The 14,414-nt window shown below is 28.0% G+C and overlaps 1 protein-coding gene and 1 non-coding gene across 2 annotated transcripts; both read right to left on the reverse strand.

Moving 5' to 3' along the window:
- Positions 1-5,180: 5,180 nt before the first annotated feature.
- TRNAF-GAA (transfer RNA phenylalanine (anticodon GAA)) lies at positions 5,181-5,253 on the reverse strand. The gene has a single exon. It is a non-coding gene; the product is annotated as a tRNA-Phe (tRNA).
- Positions 5,254-10,103: 4,850 nt separating this feature from the next.
- On the reverse strand, positions 10,104-12,254 carry LOC114179506 (spermidine synthase 1-like). The gene is made up of 9 exons (XM_028065864.2): positions 11,976-12,254; positions 11,589-11,665; positions 11,365-11,487; positions 11,142-11,246; positions 10,984-11,056; positions 10,845-10,916; positions 10,565-10,763; positions 10,341-10,467; positions 10,104-10,245 (listed from the first exon to the last, which is right to left on the reverse strand). The coding sequence occupies exons 1-9, from the start codon at positions 12,145-12,147 to the stop codon at positions 10,186-10,188; spliced, it is 1,008 nt and encodes a 335-aa protein (XP_027921665.2). The 5' UTR covers positions 12,148-12,254; the 3' UTR covers positions 10,104-10,185.
- Between the last annotated feature and the right edge of the window lie 2,160 nt (positions 12,255-14,414).

The following is a 14,414-nucleotide window of genomic DNA, read 5'->3' on the forward strand; positions in this document are numbered from 1 at the left end:
ACAACAATCGAAAGACATGCAAAATTTTGTGCGTAGAGATAAGTCATGCAAAAAATGATTGAGTTTCCGTTTCGCAATAAAAGTTGTGTGAAGATGAAGCGGTGTAGGTGGAGCAGGACAGTGGAAACGATAAAAAGGAAAAGAAGCATGAGGTCCTCTCTTTTCTGTTCTCAACTCATCTCCCTATGATGTACAATTCAATGTTATTACTTTGTGAATTACAATTTTAAATAATATTATATGTAGAAAATAATTGGTATGAATTACGTGATGGGTTATGTTACTCTCGGTTTAGTTATTGAAAATTTGTGATTATAAATATAAGATATTTGACATATTTTTAATTTAAAATTTTAAAATAATAGATTTATGGATCTTGATTTTGACTCACTTGAATTATTTGGAACAATTTTTTCTTAAAGGTGAATTACTTCTTCTTCATATGGTATATTTCTCATTATGTATATGATGACCTTTTGAGTTATGGTTATGATGTCATTCATTCTGAATCATCGACTATAATACTATTTATGGATTATATAACTTACATTTATATTATTCCCAACATTATGTAATAATTTTCTTGTGAGATGGACCATATATATGAATGTTTAATACTAATGAGTGTGTATTTTTAAACTAAAATTATTGTTAAACATGTGGTTTATCTATTTAATCCATTTAGACCTAAATTGATAATGTCATGTAACTATTAAGTATATGTAGAACTTTCAATTTAAATTAATTCTAATTTACAATTAAAATGAGCTTTTTTTATTAGTGCGTAGTTTAAGAAACATCAACTCTTAAAGTACCCACGTAAAATAGGTTAGGTTAGGATTAAATGGTCCATTACAATATTATTCTTAAATAATTTTCAAAATTATATAAATTCTTAAAATATTTTAAATTCAAAGTTGATATTTAAATATTTTATATCAATTATAAATTGAACTTTAATTATCTTCTATTATCTATATCTTAATTGAAAGGTTATAACTCAATTTAACTTAACTAAAATTAATTCAACTTAAGTTTGGTTCGATTTGACATAACATGAATCCAACTTAGATGGTTAGATATGAATTTGATATTAACTTTCCTATCTTAACCTAACTTAGCATGACCGAATTTGAATCTAAGCCAACATGGACTCGACATGATTAGGTCGAAGTGAATCAAACTTGATTTAACCCGATTTGAACGTAAGTATACCAATTTAACATGGGTCCAACTATATTTAGCTTGACATGGCCTTAACATAATTCAGATCGACATAAGTAATAATATTATTATTTTATAGATTAAATATTTCATTGATAAATATCAATAAAGTATCAAATATAAATGCATATAAATATGTGTCAGAGAGATACATGATCTAAATTAAAGTATCGGTGCATCTTTTTATCATGTTAAATAAATAAATAGAAATTTTTTTCAAACTATTATGTCATTACAAAATATATATATAAATTATTAAATATATAAGGTAAAACATGATTACTGTTTACCAATCATTATTTACTGTGTTCAACAACCTTATCACTTTGAATACGCATCCCAAGTCTTTCCCCCTAGGTCTTTCAAAATCCACAATGTTTCTCTTCTCTCTTGTTTGAGTTGATAGCTTCAAATTCTTCAACAATCTTCTTTACTCCTCATCAACTTTATTCCACTTCTTCATTGTTCAAGTTCACTTATTCGATTCAATCAGGTACCACCATAATTTCCCTTGCAAGAGTTTTGTTTTTGGATGATTGGATGGTATTTGCAGGGTATTTTCATATGCAAGTGTTCACTGAATTTCGAAAAAGAATGACATCCGCTAACACCGGATTAGGAAAACCAGTGAAAACAAATTATAAAATCAGTTGGGACTAAACCCAGGTGTACTAGATTATGAAATCCATACTGGATTGTAGAATTGGTGGCCACCGAATTATAAAAATTCGAGTAATGAAAAGGGGTGTATCATTATGAATTCAGGTGTATTGGATTCTGACATCCAGGTGTACCAAATCATCAAATTTGCAAGTATCAGATTCTGAAAATTGGGAGTAGAATTACCGAATTATGAAATCTGGGAGTACCAGATATCCAGAGTACCGGATCCTAAAATTCAATAATACTGAATTCTAACATCTGTATGCCTTACCGGATTACAAAATCCGGTGACTCGAAGATCAGAAACCCAAAAACTCTTACAAATAACCCCAACCACATAATCAAAAACAAATTAATCAAAGTACAAAAATTACCTAAAAAGTGTGGTAGTAAAGGGAGACGACAAACACAACCACAAAGCATGGGGTGGAGAAGGTGATAAGGAGTTCTGTATGGATACAGGGGGTGAGGAGGTGCTGAAAAAAAGGATGAAAGAAAGTGAGTGCAGTGGCTGAAATAAATTAGGGATTTCACCCTGATAAAACTTCACTCAAAAGTCAAAGATTAAAAGGGGTAATTGGAAAATTGAGGAAGTTGGGTCGCAATAAGAAAAAATGGGGTGCAGGAAGAAATAAACACACAATAATGTTGACATCTTTTTTGTGTATTATCTTTATCATGCTAAAATGAAGCAAAATGTATGGCTTTCTATATGGAACATGTTATAATAGGAAGCAAAATGTATGGTTTTATATATATATATATATATATATATATATATATATATATATATATATATATATATATATATATATATATATATATATATATATATATATATATATATATATATATATATATATATATATATATATATATATATATATATATATATATATATATAATGAAAATGAATTTGGTATATTTTCTACATTCAGAGGAGTACTTTTATGTTTCTTCTTTACGAATATGATATTTATTGGGCATTTCTAATAATATCAAGTTTGATTCCTATTTTGGCATTTCTAATTTCTGGAATTTTAGCCCCCATTAGCAAGGGACCGGAAAAACTTTCTAGTTATGAATCCGGAATAGAACCAATAGGCGATGCTTGGTTACAATTTCGAATCCGTTATTATATGTTTGCTCTCATTTTTGTTGTTTTTGATGTTGAAACGGTTTTTCTTTATCCATGGGCAATGAGTTTCGATGTATTAGGGGTATCCGTATTTTTAGAAGCTTTCTTATTCGTGCTTATCCTAATTGTTGGTTCAGTTTATGCATGGCGAAAGGGGGCATTAGAATGGTCTTAATTCTTGACTATTTAGACAATTAGAAAAAAAAATATTGAGACAATTATGAATTCCATTGAGTTTCCCTTACTTGATCAAACAACCCAAAATTCAGTTATTTCAACGACATTAAATGATTTTTCAAATTGGTCAAGATTATCCAGTTTATGGCCGCTTCTTTATGGTACGAGTTGTTGCTTCATTGAATTTGCTTCATTAATAGGATCACGATTCGATTTTGATCGTTATGGACTAGTACCACGATCGAGTCCTAGGCAGGCGGACCTAATTTTAACAGCGGGCACTGTAACTATGAAAATGGCCCCTTCTTTAGTTCGAGTATATGAACAAATGCCCGAACCTAAATATGTTATTGCTATGGGAGCCTGTACAATTACGGGGGGGATGTTTAGTACCGATTCTTATAGTACTGTTCGAGGCGTAGATAAGCTAATTCCTGTAGATGTATATTTGTCGGGCTGTCCACCTAAACCGGAGGCCATTATAGATGCTATAACAAAACTTCGTAAGAAAATATCTCGAGAAATATATGAAGATCCAATGAGTTTTCAACGAGAGAATAGATGTTTTACTACCAACCATAAGTTTCATGTTGGATACAGTACTTATACTGGCAATTATGGTCAAGAATTTTTCTATCAACTGCCATCTACTTCAGAGATATCGTCTGACACATTTTTTTAAAGTACAATAATAAAAAGCAATTCCTTTTTTAAAAATTTCATCGTATTTTAAAAATTTCATCGTAATAGAAAATACTAATACCAAACTCATAAAAAAAATTTAGGAGAAGCAAAAAATGCAAGGTCGTTTGTCTTCTTGGCTAGTCAAACATGGACTAATTCATAGATCCTTGGGTTTCGATTACCTAGGAATAGAGACTTTACAAATAAAGCCCGAGGATTGGCATTCCATTGCTGTCATTTTATATGTATATGGTTACAATTATCTACGTTCTCAATGTGCCTATGATGTAGCACCCGGAGGACTCTTAGCTAGTGTATATCATTTTACAAGAATAGAGTATGGTATAAATCAACCCGAAGAGGTATGCATAAAAATATTTGTATCAAGAAAAAATCCCAGAATTCCTTCGATTTTTTGGGTTTGGAAAAGTGCGGATTTTCAAGAAAAGGAATCTTATGATATGTTGGGAATCTCTTATGATAGTCATCCGCGTCTAAGACGTATTTTAATACCCGAAAATTGGATAGGATGGCCTTTGCGTAAAGATTATATCGCTCCAAATTTTTATGAAATACAAGATGCTCACTAAATGATAAAAATAATAAACTAATCCAAACTTCTGCAACCCCAGTCAAAGAATATAAGTACATTCTGTTATAGATCAGACAAAATAATTGATTGACATTAAATCAGGCAGAGTAATGGAAGTTGCATTCAGATATTATTATGTGAGAAATCACAAAATTCAGAAATAATAGAATGAATAATTATAGGGTTTAAAATAGGATAGGAGTTTCTTAAGATTCTAAAACAAAAACAATACTGAGTTCTTATCAGCCAAGCCAATAAAAGAAATAGGATGAACTGCAAAAATTCTTTATCTTTATAATCAACTAATTCTTTATCTTTATAATAAACTATATAACGTGCACATCACCATCAATTATACGACCACGAAAAAAAAAAACACAAAGAAAAGGGCTCGATTCTATTTTGGTAATCCTTCTCAGATGAATTCTTAATATTCTCACTCCACCCCAGAACTTCGACTTTTAGGTCTTTTAACCAACTAATTAAACCACTCGAATATTATGGAAATAGAAACCTTTTTTTGTATCGCAGAAAAAAAAGGAAAAAAATAGATAAAGAATTCATTATCTATATATCTATATCTATATATATATAGATACTATAGATAAGCGAATATACCTAATAAAAAATTGCATCTATTCTTTAATCATCTAGGAAAAGTATATCTACAGATACCTAAATAGATCAAAGAAATATGTTATGTGTCAGGAACCAGATTTGAACTGGTGACACGAGGATTTTCAGTCCTCTGCTCTACCAACTGAGCTATCCCGACCATTCTTGAAGCTTAATACTTTGATTTTAAAAGATTTTTAAAATCTATGTTAATGAATCTATATCAACTAAGTAAAAAAAAAGTTTGTAAGTGAGTTTCCGCAGTAATAATTATTTTTTATTGTTAATCGTTAATTACGCATATGAAAATTCCTTGCTAAAAAATAAGATATTAATTTATACATTTCTGATTAAAAAAAATTCTATGTGTTTCACATATATATTTATATCTATTCCAAAACTCGTCCCTTGTCATTATGATAGATAAGAAAATTATGATAGATAGGAAATTGATGAAAATAAAAATTCCAATTTCGTTGGGAAATAATAAATCGAATAAAACACATAAATAAGGACTTCAAGATAGAGAGGATATAGGAAAAAAATTAGAAAATGAAAAAGTATTTTTGGGGATAGAGGGACTTGAACCCTCATGATTTCTTAAGTCGACGGATTTTCCTCTTACTTTCAATTTCATTGTTGTCGGTATTGACATGTAGAATAGGACTCTATCTTTATTCTCATCTGATTTATCAGTTCTTCAAGGGTTTTAGCCGATTATGATGAAGTGAATAATTTCATCAATAAATATTCCATCTTTTCTTCAACTTCGAATTGATTTGATTCACATTTTTCATTTGTGAATATTTTTATCACAAATAGATCTTCAATAATAAAATAAAAAGTAACAAATTGAAAGAGTATTTCAGTATATATATATATGTTTCTAAATGTTTATCTTTGATCCATTCCTGTAATTTTGGTGAAAGGATTCTTTTACTAATGCAATAAAAAAAGTCGTCAATTTCGTTTGTTAGAACAGCTTCCATAGAGTCTTTGCACCTATCCCTTTTTCATTATCACTTTCTGAATTTTTATTTGTTTTCAGAAAACAGGATTTGGCTCAGGATTGCCCATTGTGAATTCCAGGGTTTCTCTGAATTTGAAAATTATTACTTGGTAAGTTTCCATACCAAAACTCAATCCAATTAAGTCCGTAGCGTCTACCAATTTCGCCATATCCCCATCTTTTTTTTATTTGAATCTGATTATAATAGAATGCTTTTTTTTTTTCATTTCTATTATGAGAATTATGCGGGAACTTTTATATTCATTAAATACATATTATTTTATTAAATATTAAAAACCCCTTTCTCCAATTTTATAGATTTTATTTCATCTATATTGGATACCTTTATTTGTTTGAATCAGAACTAATTCTAATATCTATATATTAACAATTCAATATACACAGATATAGACCACATATCTACTTATCTTCTATGTACCTACTTATCTTCTTTTTTCATACAATTTAGAATACTCGAATGGTCGATTCTTTTTTTTTTTGTTTTTGCTTAAAAAAAAAAGAAAATAAACAATCCATTTATTCATATACAATTTATATAACTAAAACGAATCTAGTGACTAAAAAAAACCATTCTTTTAATTGAATATAATATAGAATTAGACATTTACTTAGAAATATGGAATTCCTTAATAAATATTTACTAAAATTTATATTTATTCAAATTTACTTTAAGTACTAATAAATAATCTTTTTGAAAGAAATCAATTTAATAATATATATCTAGAATAGTAGATCGAAATAAATTATATTAATATATATATATATATATATATATATATATATATATATATATATATATATATATATATATATATATATATATATGTGGCATGTGGGATAATTTGATTGGGATTTTTTTTAATGGAAAGGGCTGAATAAGAGTATTTTTGGATTAATATTTTCATGAAGGAAGAATAAGAAGAAAATTTAAAATTAGATTTTTTATACGTTAATATTAACTTATTTATTACCTAATCTTTAGAATTTTGTATATAAATTTAGATTTTTTTAATTTATGTATAAATTAATTTTAAGTTAATAAAAAGTAAATTTTACTTTCTTTATTTTTCTCGAATATAATTGTTTACAGAAGAAAAAAAAAACTCATCCAAACAAAGGAAATTGAGTGGTGTAGACTGTTATGAACGAAAGCAATCGATTAGCACAAATTGATAAAAAAGAAAATAACACCGCTTCTACTAATAAAATTATAGTAAAAGAAACAAGATAAAATGAAATGAAGATTACATTTTCAAATATTTCTCCATTGATCAGATTTTTTATTAAATGACGAATGCATTTATATAATTTAATCGATATAAATTAATGACAATAGTTATACATGCATCATATTATTTTAAAAGATATGCAAAATGAAAATTATAATTTACAGCATAACTACCTAAGTTATCCGATAATTTTTGAACTATTAAGTTTTAGAATTTTTTTTGTATTATCTATTTTAAAGGGTTTACTCTCTCAATTGTCCTATATTTCATTGTGACTTTATGAATAATCTAAAGTATTTGTTATTGTGAAAAATTGGTTCACTAAGATCTTAATTCAAAGTTCTAGAAAACCTTACCAGTATTAGATGATTCACTTATATTGATATACACAATTCACGTGTACAAGTTATAAACATATTTTGTTTAAAAAATGGGATCTTTTATTTCAAACGAAACTAACTGAGAAAATTGAGACGTTTGAGTTGCAGTAAGTGAAATTTTATTGAGAGAGAGAGAGAGAGAAATTTTCTGAGTTGTAATATGTTTATCGTTAAGGATGAGCAAAATTAACCGAATTATATTGAATCGTTAAAAATTAAAAATAGTTCGTCCGAATTGTAATCAATTACATCAAAGAATTAAATCATTTGTACCATTATTTATTATTAAATTGCATTATTTTTAAAGTGAACTGCATCAATTTTAAATCGAACGACAATATTTTTAAATTAAACTGTTTGTGAATTATGTAACTAAATTATTCAACTAAACATTGCATTTCAATTAAAAAACTAAAAAATGCAGTATTTATCTACTTTATTTATAGAATAGGTTCTCATAAAAAAAGAAGAAGCATAAAACTATAATAATTCTCCAAATTTTAAAACACGTGATTTAAAAAAATGTTATTTATATGTCGTGGGTTATAAACATTTTGACAAAATTTAAAATAATTTAGTATGTACTCATAAATTGTTTACAATTTTTTAATAAACTTTTTAAATAGTTTATGAAACGACTTAATTTAACATTGTTTTCACTCAACTTAAAAAAATATATCCATAAGTAATTATACGAAATATGCTAATTTAATAAAAAAAAGTAGTTAACATGTTTACCAAAAACAATCATTAAAAAGCTAAACCCGGTAATTTACATCTTAAAAGCATTACTTTTGTGGACAACAAAACATTTTACTTGCAAAACAGAAATGACAACAGGTCGTAAATTGTAGTAGTTAATTTGTTTATTCTCAGATTAGAAGTGAGCTTCATGAATTTATACGAAAAAGAATAAAAAACTGAAAATTTTACAAGAAAGGTAGATTGTTCTTTTATCAGTGACAAATTTTCAACTAATATTTTGAAAGTGTCAAAATGTTGATTTGTCTTTTGATCCATTTTTTTTTTCAAAAAAATCAAGTTGGTCCTATAATTTTTTTAGTCTCAATTTGATCATATTTTTTAAAAATTGATATAATTTGATCTATTTCTTAAATCTCTTGAAGCAGAACAAAATTTTTTCATCAAAATTGACATTAGAATTATGTCAATTACACAAAAAAAAACAAATCATCTTTAAATTTGATGAAAAAGATCTTGATTTGATTCAAAAAATTTAATAAAAAAAACCAAATTGTATTATTTTTTTCAAAATTTGTAATTAAAAAACGTTGGAGGATTGACAAAATATTTTTGAACAAAAATATGAACTAAAAGAGTAATTCCAAAATTTTTATATAAATTAGTAAAAATATTGTATTTATTTTGTATGATAATAAAATTATAATTATTGTTATTATTATAATTATAATTATAACATAAATACAAATAAATTTTATATTTTTACAATACTTAGTTTTTATTTATAATGATTAAGTTTAAAAAATAGTGAAATCCCAAAAATAGTTAAATTGAAAAAATAATCACGATACTATTACTAAAATAATTATTTTTATTTTAAAAGATATTTAAAAGGTAAAATTGAAAAGTAAATGTGTAAAAAAAAATAGTTCTCTTTATATATAGATCTATATAGATATAGATATAGACGTATAAAAAAGTTTTAAAATATTAAATTATATCAAATATATTAAAAATATGAAATTTAAAAAAAATATATTTAAAATTACATATTATATTATATAAATATAAAAAAAATATTGGGAGACATGGGCTCGTTATCATATAAAAGGTCTGCCAATGTGTTTAGCCAATTAAAATATAATGAATTAAATTAACTAATAATAAAGTTTATAAAACAAACTCATTTACAATTAAAATCAGAAGCAAAATTCTTAATTTCATAATTTACAAATCGGCATAATCATTAATAATTATTTTAACCAATAAATCAAGGTTCCAGAATTATTTAAAAAAAAAAAAAAAAAAGTGGCCCACGACGACGGAAAAATGGACAGAAGAGCATGCTATAACGCAGACCTACTGAAATTAGGATGATTGATTTGGGTCAGATGATTTTCTTGAGATGACAGTCGTTAGTCTAATACCAATCCAAAGTTTTAATATTATTTGATTATTATACAATTATTATAATAGTTTTATTAATATCCATCATGATATTAAACATGGAATCAATGTCTTGATTAGCTAAACCAATGATCGGTCTACTTTTAAATTTATCCCTAGACATATACTATTAGATAACTAAAACAGATGTATTACATATTTTGTAATTTTTTTTAGGGTGTTGTTTGGTTCAGAGGATGAAAAAGAAATGTGAAAAATAATATTAATTCAAACATTTCCAATTTCTACTTTATTTCTCCTCTCATTCCAATCTGGCAACTTATTTATTTCTTCTGAGATTTTTATCAATATCTTTTTGGATCAACATCCACAAAAGAAGGAAGACAGAATGCAGCAGAATGGATCTGTGGTAACAAAAACAAAAGACGAGAGAGGAGTTAATTCTGAAGTTGGAAAGAAAGAGAAGAAAAAAAGCAAAGGAAGCGTTTCAATGGAGTACCTCTGAGTTATAGAACTTAGGAGGTCCCTTGGCGACCCCATTTTTCTCCGGATTCAGTGGATTTATCGGGTGTCTGAAGTTCACTGGGGGACCCTCTGTGGAGCAAAGCATGAATCCGATCACCCCACTGTGAAACAAAAACAAATAAACAAACACTTCTCACCAAAACCTTCTCTTAATATCTACACTTCAGAGATGTAAATATGTAGTTATATAAGAAATGCCTTGCATATGTAGGAACTGTGGTCCAAGCGTAGTTCACTGAGCCTTTGAATATATTCTTGCATTTTGCTATGCTTTCTGCAACCACAAAGTTCTTATGCCACAAACTCTCTGCTGGAGCAGACAACACCCCACCAGGTCCAAGAGCCTTTGCTACTGAATCTAAGAAGCAGCTATCAGCAAGAACTTCCGCAATAGGTCCTGCATATCATCACATTATCTTCTTTTCTCACTTCAGCTCCGATTTTAAATAAAAAATTGTCTGAAACAAGATTTTTTTACCCATTGGTTGAAACGCGTCCAATATAATGACGTCGTACGTGCCCTCAGGAACACAATTCATGAACGCAATTCCTGCATATGTTTGTTAGAAATTAAGTAAAACTATATTGACTAATGTACCTCGTACATAAATTTTTACCATCTCTGATGTGAACATGCACTCGGGGATCCTCGTAACCAACAGCTATATCTGGGAAAAACTTCTTATAAACCTATATATAGGGTATAAATCAAAAAGCATCAGAATATTCAATAGAACCTTTCAGAATGAATCTTAGGATTGTTAAGAAGACTTACATCAATCACCATTTTGTCTATTTCACATATATCAATATGTTCAACAGATGAATGACGCGATATTTCCCTAAGAATCCCACCATCTCCCCCTCCAACTACCAGTACCTGTAATGTTCATCAACCCTTGTTTAACAAATTTGGGAATCACATCACGTTTTCTTTCAGAGATATTGAGTAATCAAAAGTTGATACAAAAACCAAGAATGGATGAAGAACAGAAAACCTTCTTTGGATTTGGAACGGAACAGAGTGCAAGGTGAGTGAGCATCTCTTGGTAAGCAAATTCATCATTCTCTGTCAGCTGGATATACCCATCCAGAATTGCAACCTTGCCATGCCTCGATGACTGTACAATTCACAACACCCATTAAGATCAAACAGTAACAAAGTTACAAAAACAAATCAAATGATTGTAAAGTATGGAACATGTTCACAGAGAATGGGTACCTCAAATACGAGAAGCTCTTGGAATTCTGATTTCCCTTGGAATATGATTTTTTCCATTTTATATATGTGTGCTTCTCCTGTACAATTTTTGGTGTCGTCAGTACTTCAAAATGCCTTTTTTTTGTTACACTCTTTACACAGTTCATTCTTTCATAGGCCGTACTAAAATATCATTCCGACATTTTTTATATTATTGTAAAAAATTGAAAATGACGTGTCAGCATAGGTACAACACACAATCAACGGTACATTTTTTTTTTCTGGTTTTGAAAATTATTTATACTTCTTAAAACAACTTCACAAAATTAAGAAACTTAGTGAATTTGTTATGAACAAATAAATAAATGAGTGAAGTAATTGAATTTGAAGGGTCCTTAGAGAGAGTACCTGGCCAAGATACGTCAGCATACCACCCAGGAAGCGTAGGAGATGTGTCTTTAGGTGCTACGTTACACTCCTTTCCATAATTAGCTTCTGATGTTACAACGTTTTCATCATCAAAATTCTGAACCTCAAGTTGTGTTTTGGTCGGATATTGACAGACAACACTAGATGCCATTGGTAGTTTCTCCTTTGGGTTTGGTATTCAATTCTTATATTTTTATTTTCTCTGTCTTATAAAGTTTGTGCAATATTCGTAGGGAAAACTGAGAAGGGAAAAGAGAGTAAATGTTCTAATGCGTTTCCTAGCCTTCACCTGGTATAATATATATAGGTGGAAAACTATGGTGGAGATATGAAATCAAAAAGTGGGACATGTCGTAACTAAAGGTATATACTTTTAAAACCCTACTAAATTATGAAAATGTTTAATAAGTTTTTTGTTTATTAATTAATATATCTGATGGTATAAATTGAAAAAGAATATTACTTCAATCATTATTAATAATTAAAATTTAATTAGTAAGTATTTATTATTTAGCATGTTTATAGTCCTTTTATTTTTATTTTAATCAACATTAAAAAGATTGCTGGCTAATCTAGATAAACTAATTGACTGAAAATACTAACTTACTCAACTGAATTGATAATAGTGTGCTGATAAGTGTATTAAATATTTCATTGATCCTACCTGTTTAATCTCTTATTTACACTTATGTATATATATTATATATGTAATGGGTACTCTTAACTTATATTATGATTTGTGATGATAATAGGTTATTAATTAAATTAGAATAATGATCATAAATCAAATACTGTAGCAATTATATCATTGTTTTGCTAGAACTTCACACATGTAATAAACATTAATTAGTGATTCTAGACCCAAGATGAGAAATTGGGTGGGAGAAATTATTTTATTAGCTTAAAATGTTAATTGTACAATATCTTTACCTCTACAAGTCTTTAAATTTATTCTTTTACAAGTTAATCTCGGAGTCTCTTTTTTTATCTTTTTACCTTTTCAAGCCCTTACTTCTTTCGCTCTTTACAACTTTATTTATCACTTTTTTCTTCTTTTTTTTTGTTCTTGCATTTGCCCATTCTTACCTCCAATACAGAAGTTAAAACAGAATTAATCTTCAAATAGACGCTTTCTAAAATTGCCTATTTTTCTTGCTGAAATAAAGTCTCTTAATTAGCTGAATTATTTAAATGCTATCAAAATTGACTTGAGTATATAGGGGTAGTAATACAAGCCGACCCGACTCATTTAGGTCCGGTTCGCATTTGGCCCGCACAATGCGGGTCGGTTGTCCCTTCCCGCATTTTTAGTGCGGGCTGAAATGTATGGTCTGCCCCGCACATTGCATGCCCACGGACCAGCCTGCTTTTTTTTTTAATATTTTAAATTTTTTATTTTATTTTTTAATTTTCTTAATTCTTTTTTAATTCTTATGATAAAATTTTCAATGTTAAAAAAATTGGAAAACTTTAAGAAGTTCAAAAAATTATTAAAGCAAAGACTTTGGAAAGTTGGATGATAAATTGGTAATTCAACATTTTTATCACATTGATATTCATACTTTGACATACAAAATGTATTCTTCAAATTTTAGTACATTAAACAATACATAATACTTGTTTTTTCCAGTCATACAATAATTTCGAACGTTAATATAAGAGTCGAGAACAAAGTAATTGATACACACAAGTGCAAGTTTTTTTTTATGTGGGCTTGCAAACTGGATCACTGCAGACCTTCGAGTTCATTGTCCTGACCCGTCCCGCGTTATTTTTGCGGGCTTGCGGGTCAGCCCGACGGGCCAGACCCATATTGGCACCCCTAAGTATATATTATTTTACACCAACACCCAAATTTAAGTTTGGAACACATAAATTCATTAACATTTTTTATACATTTTAGAAAAACTAATTCTTTTATCTTCGAGATTTAATTTCATTTTTAATTATCCACTAGTTTTTGTTTAAAAATAGGAATGCATGTTGTTAAATAAACAATATAGACAAGTTAGAGTCATAAATTGTTGGAACTTCGAAAAAAAAATACTTTAAAAGGGAATAAAAAACAAATATTTTACTATAAAGGAACCTCTTTTTAGTAAATACTAGAGGTAAGCTTAAGTAATATACAAATTTAAAAAGTTGTAGTCAAAGGGGTGCCTCCAATATAAAGTTTGACTCTACAGGAATACGAAGAGGAATAACTTTTCTCATTCAATATATTTTGTTGTCATAACCAAGATAAACAATATATTGAATCTCATATAATGATGCAAATTACTCCCTTTTTTTATTTAATAAACTTGTTCATAAATTTCATTTACATCAATCTAATTAATAACCAACACTTAAAAACCTAATGGATTTTTTTTAATTTATTTATAACAAAAAAAATGCAAAAAGAGATGCAGGTCAGAA

The sequence above is a fragment of the Vigna unguiculata genome, chromosome 3 (genome assembly GCF_037176805.1).
Source record: "Vigna unguiculata cultivar grain cowpea cultivar isolate G323 ecotype 2 chromosome 3, ASM3717680v1, whole genome shotgun sequence".
NCBI lineage: Eukaryota > Viridiplantae > Streptophyta > Magnoliopsida > Fabales > Fabaceae > Vigna > Vigna unguiculata.

What these genes read in the sequence shown, in the direction of transcription:
- LOC114179506 (XM_028065864.2), bottom strand. Translation starts at nt 12,147, where the DNA reads ATGGCATCTAGTGTTGTCTGTCAATATCCGACCAAAACACAACTTGAG. An exon ending in GCATGTTCACATCAGAGATG is followed by an intron (nt 10,917 to 10,983) that starts GTAAAAATTTAT and finishes AAACATATGCAG; the next exon opens with GAATTGCGTTCATGAATTGT. An exon ending in ACAGTTCCTACATATGCAAG is followed by an intron (nt 10,468 to 10,564) that starts GCATTTCTTATA and finishes TTTGTTTCACAG; the next exon opens with TGGGGTGATCGGATTCATGC.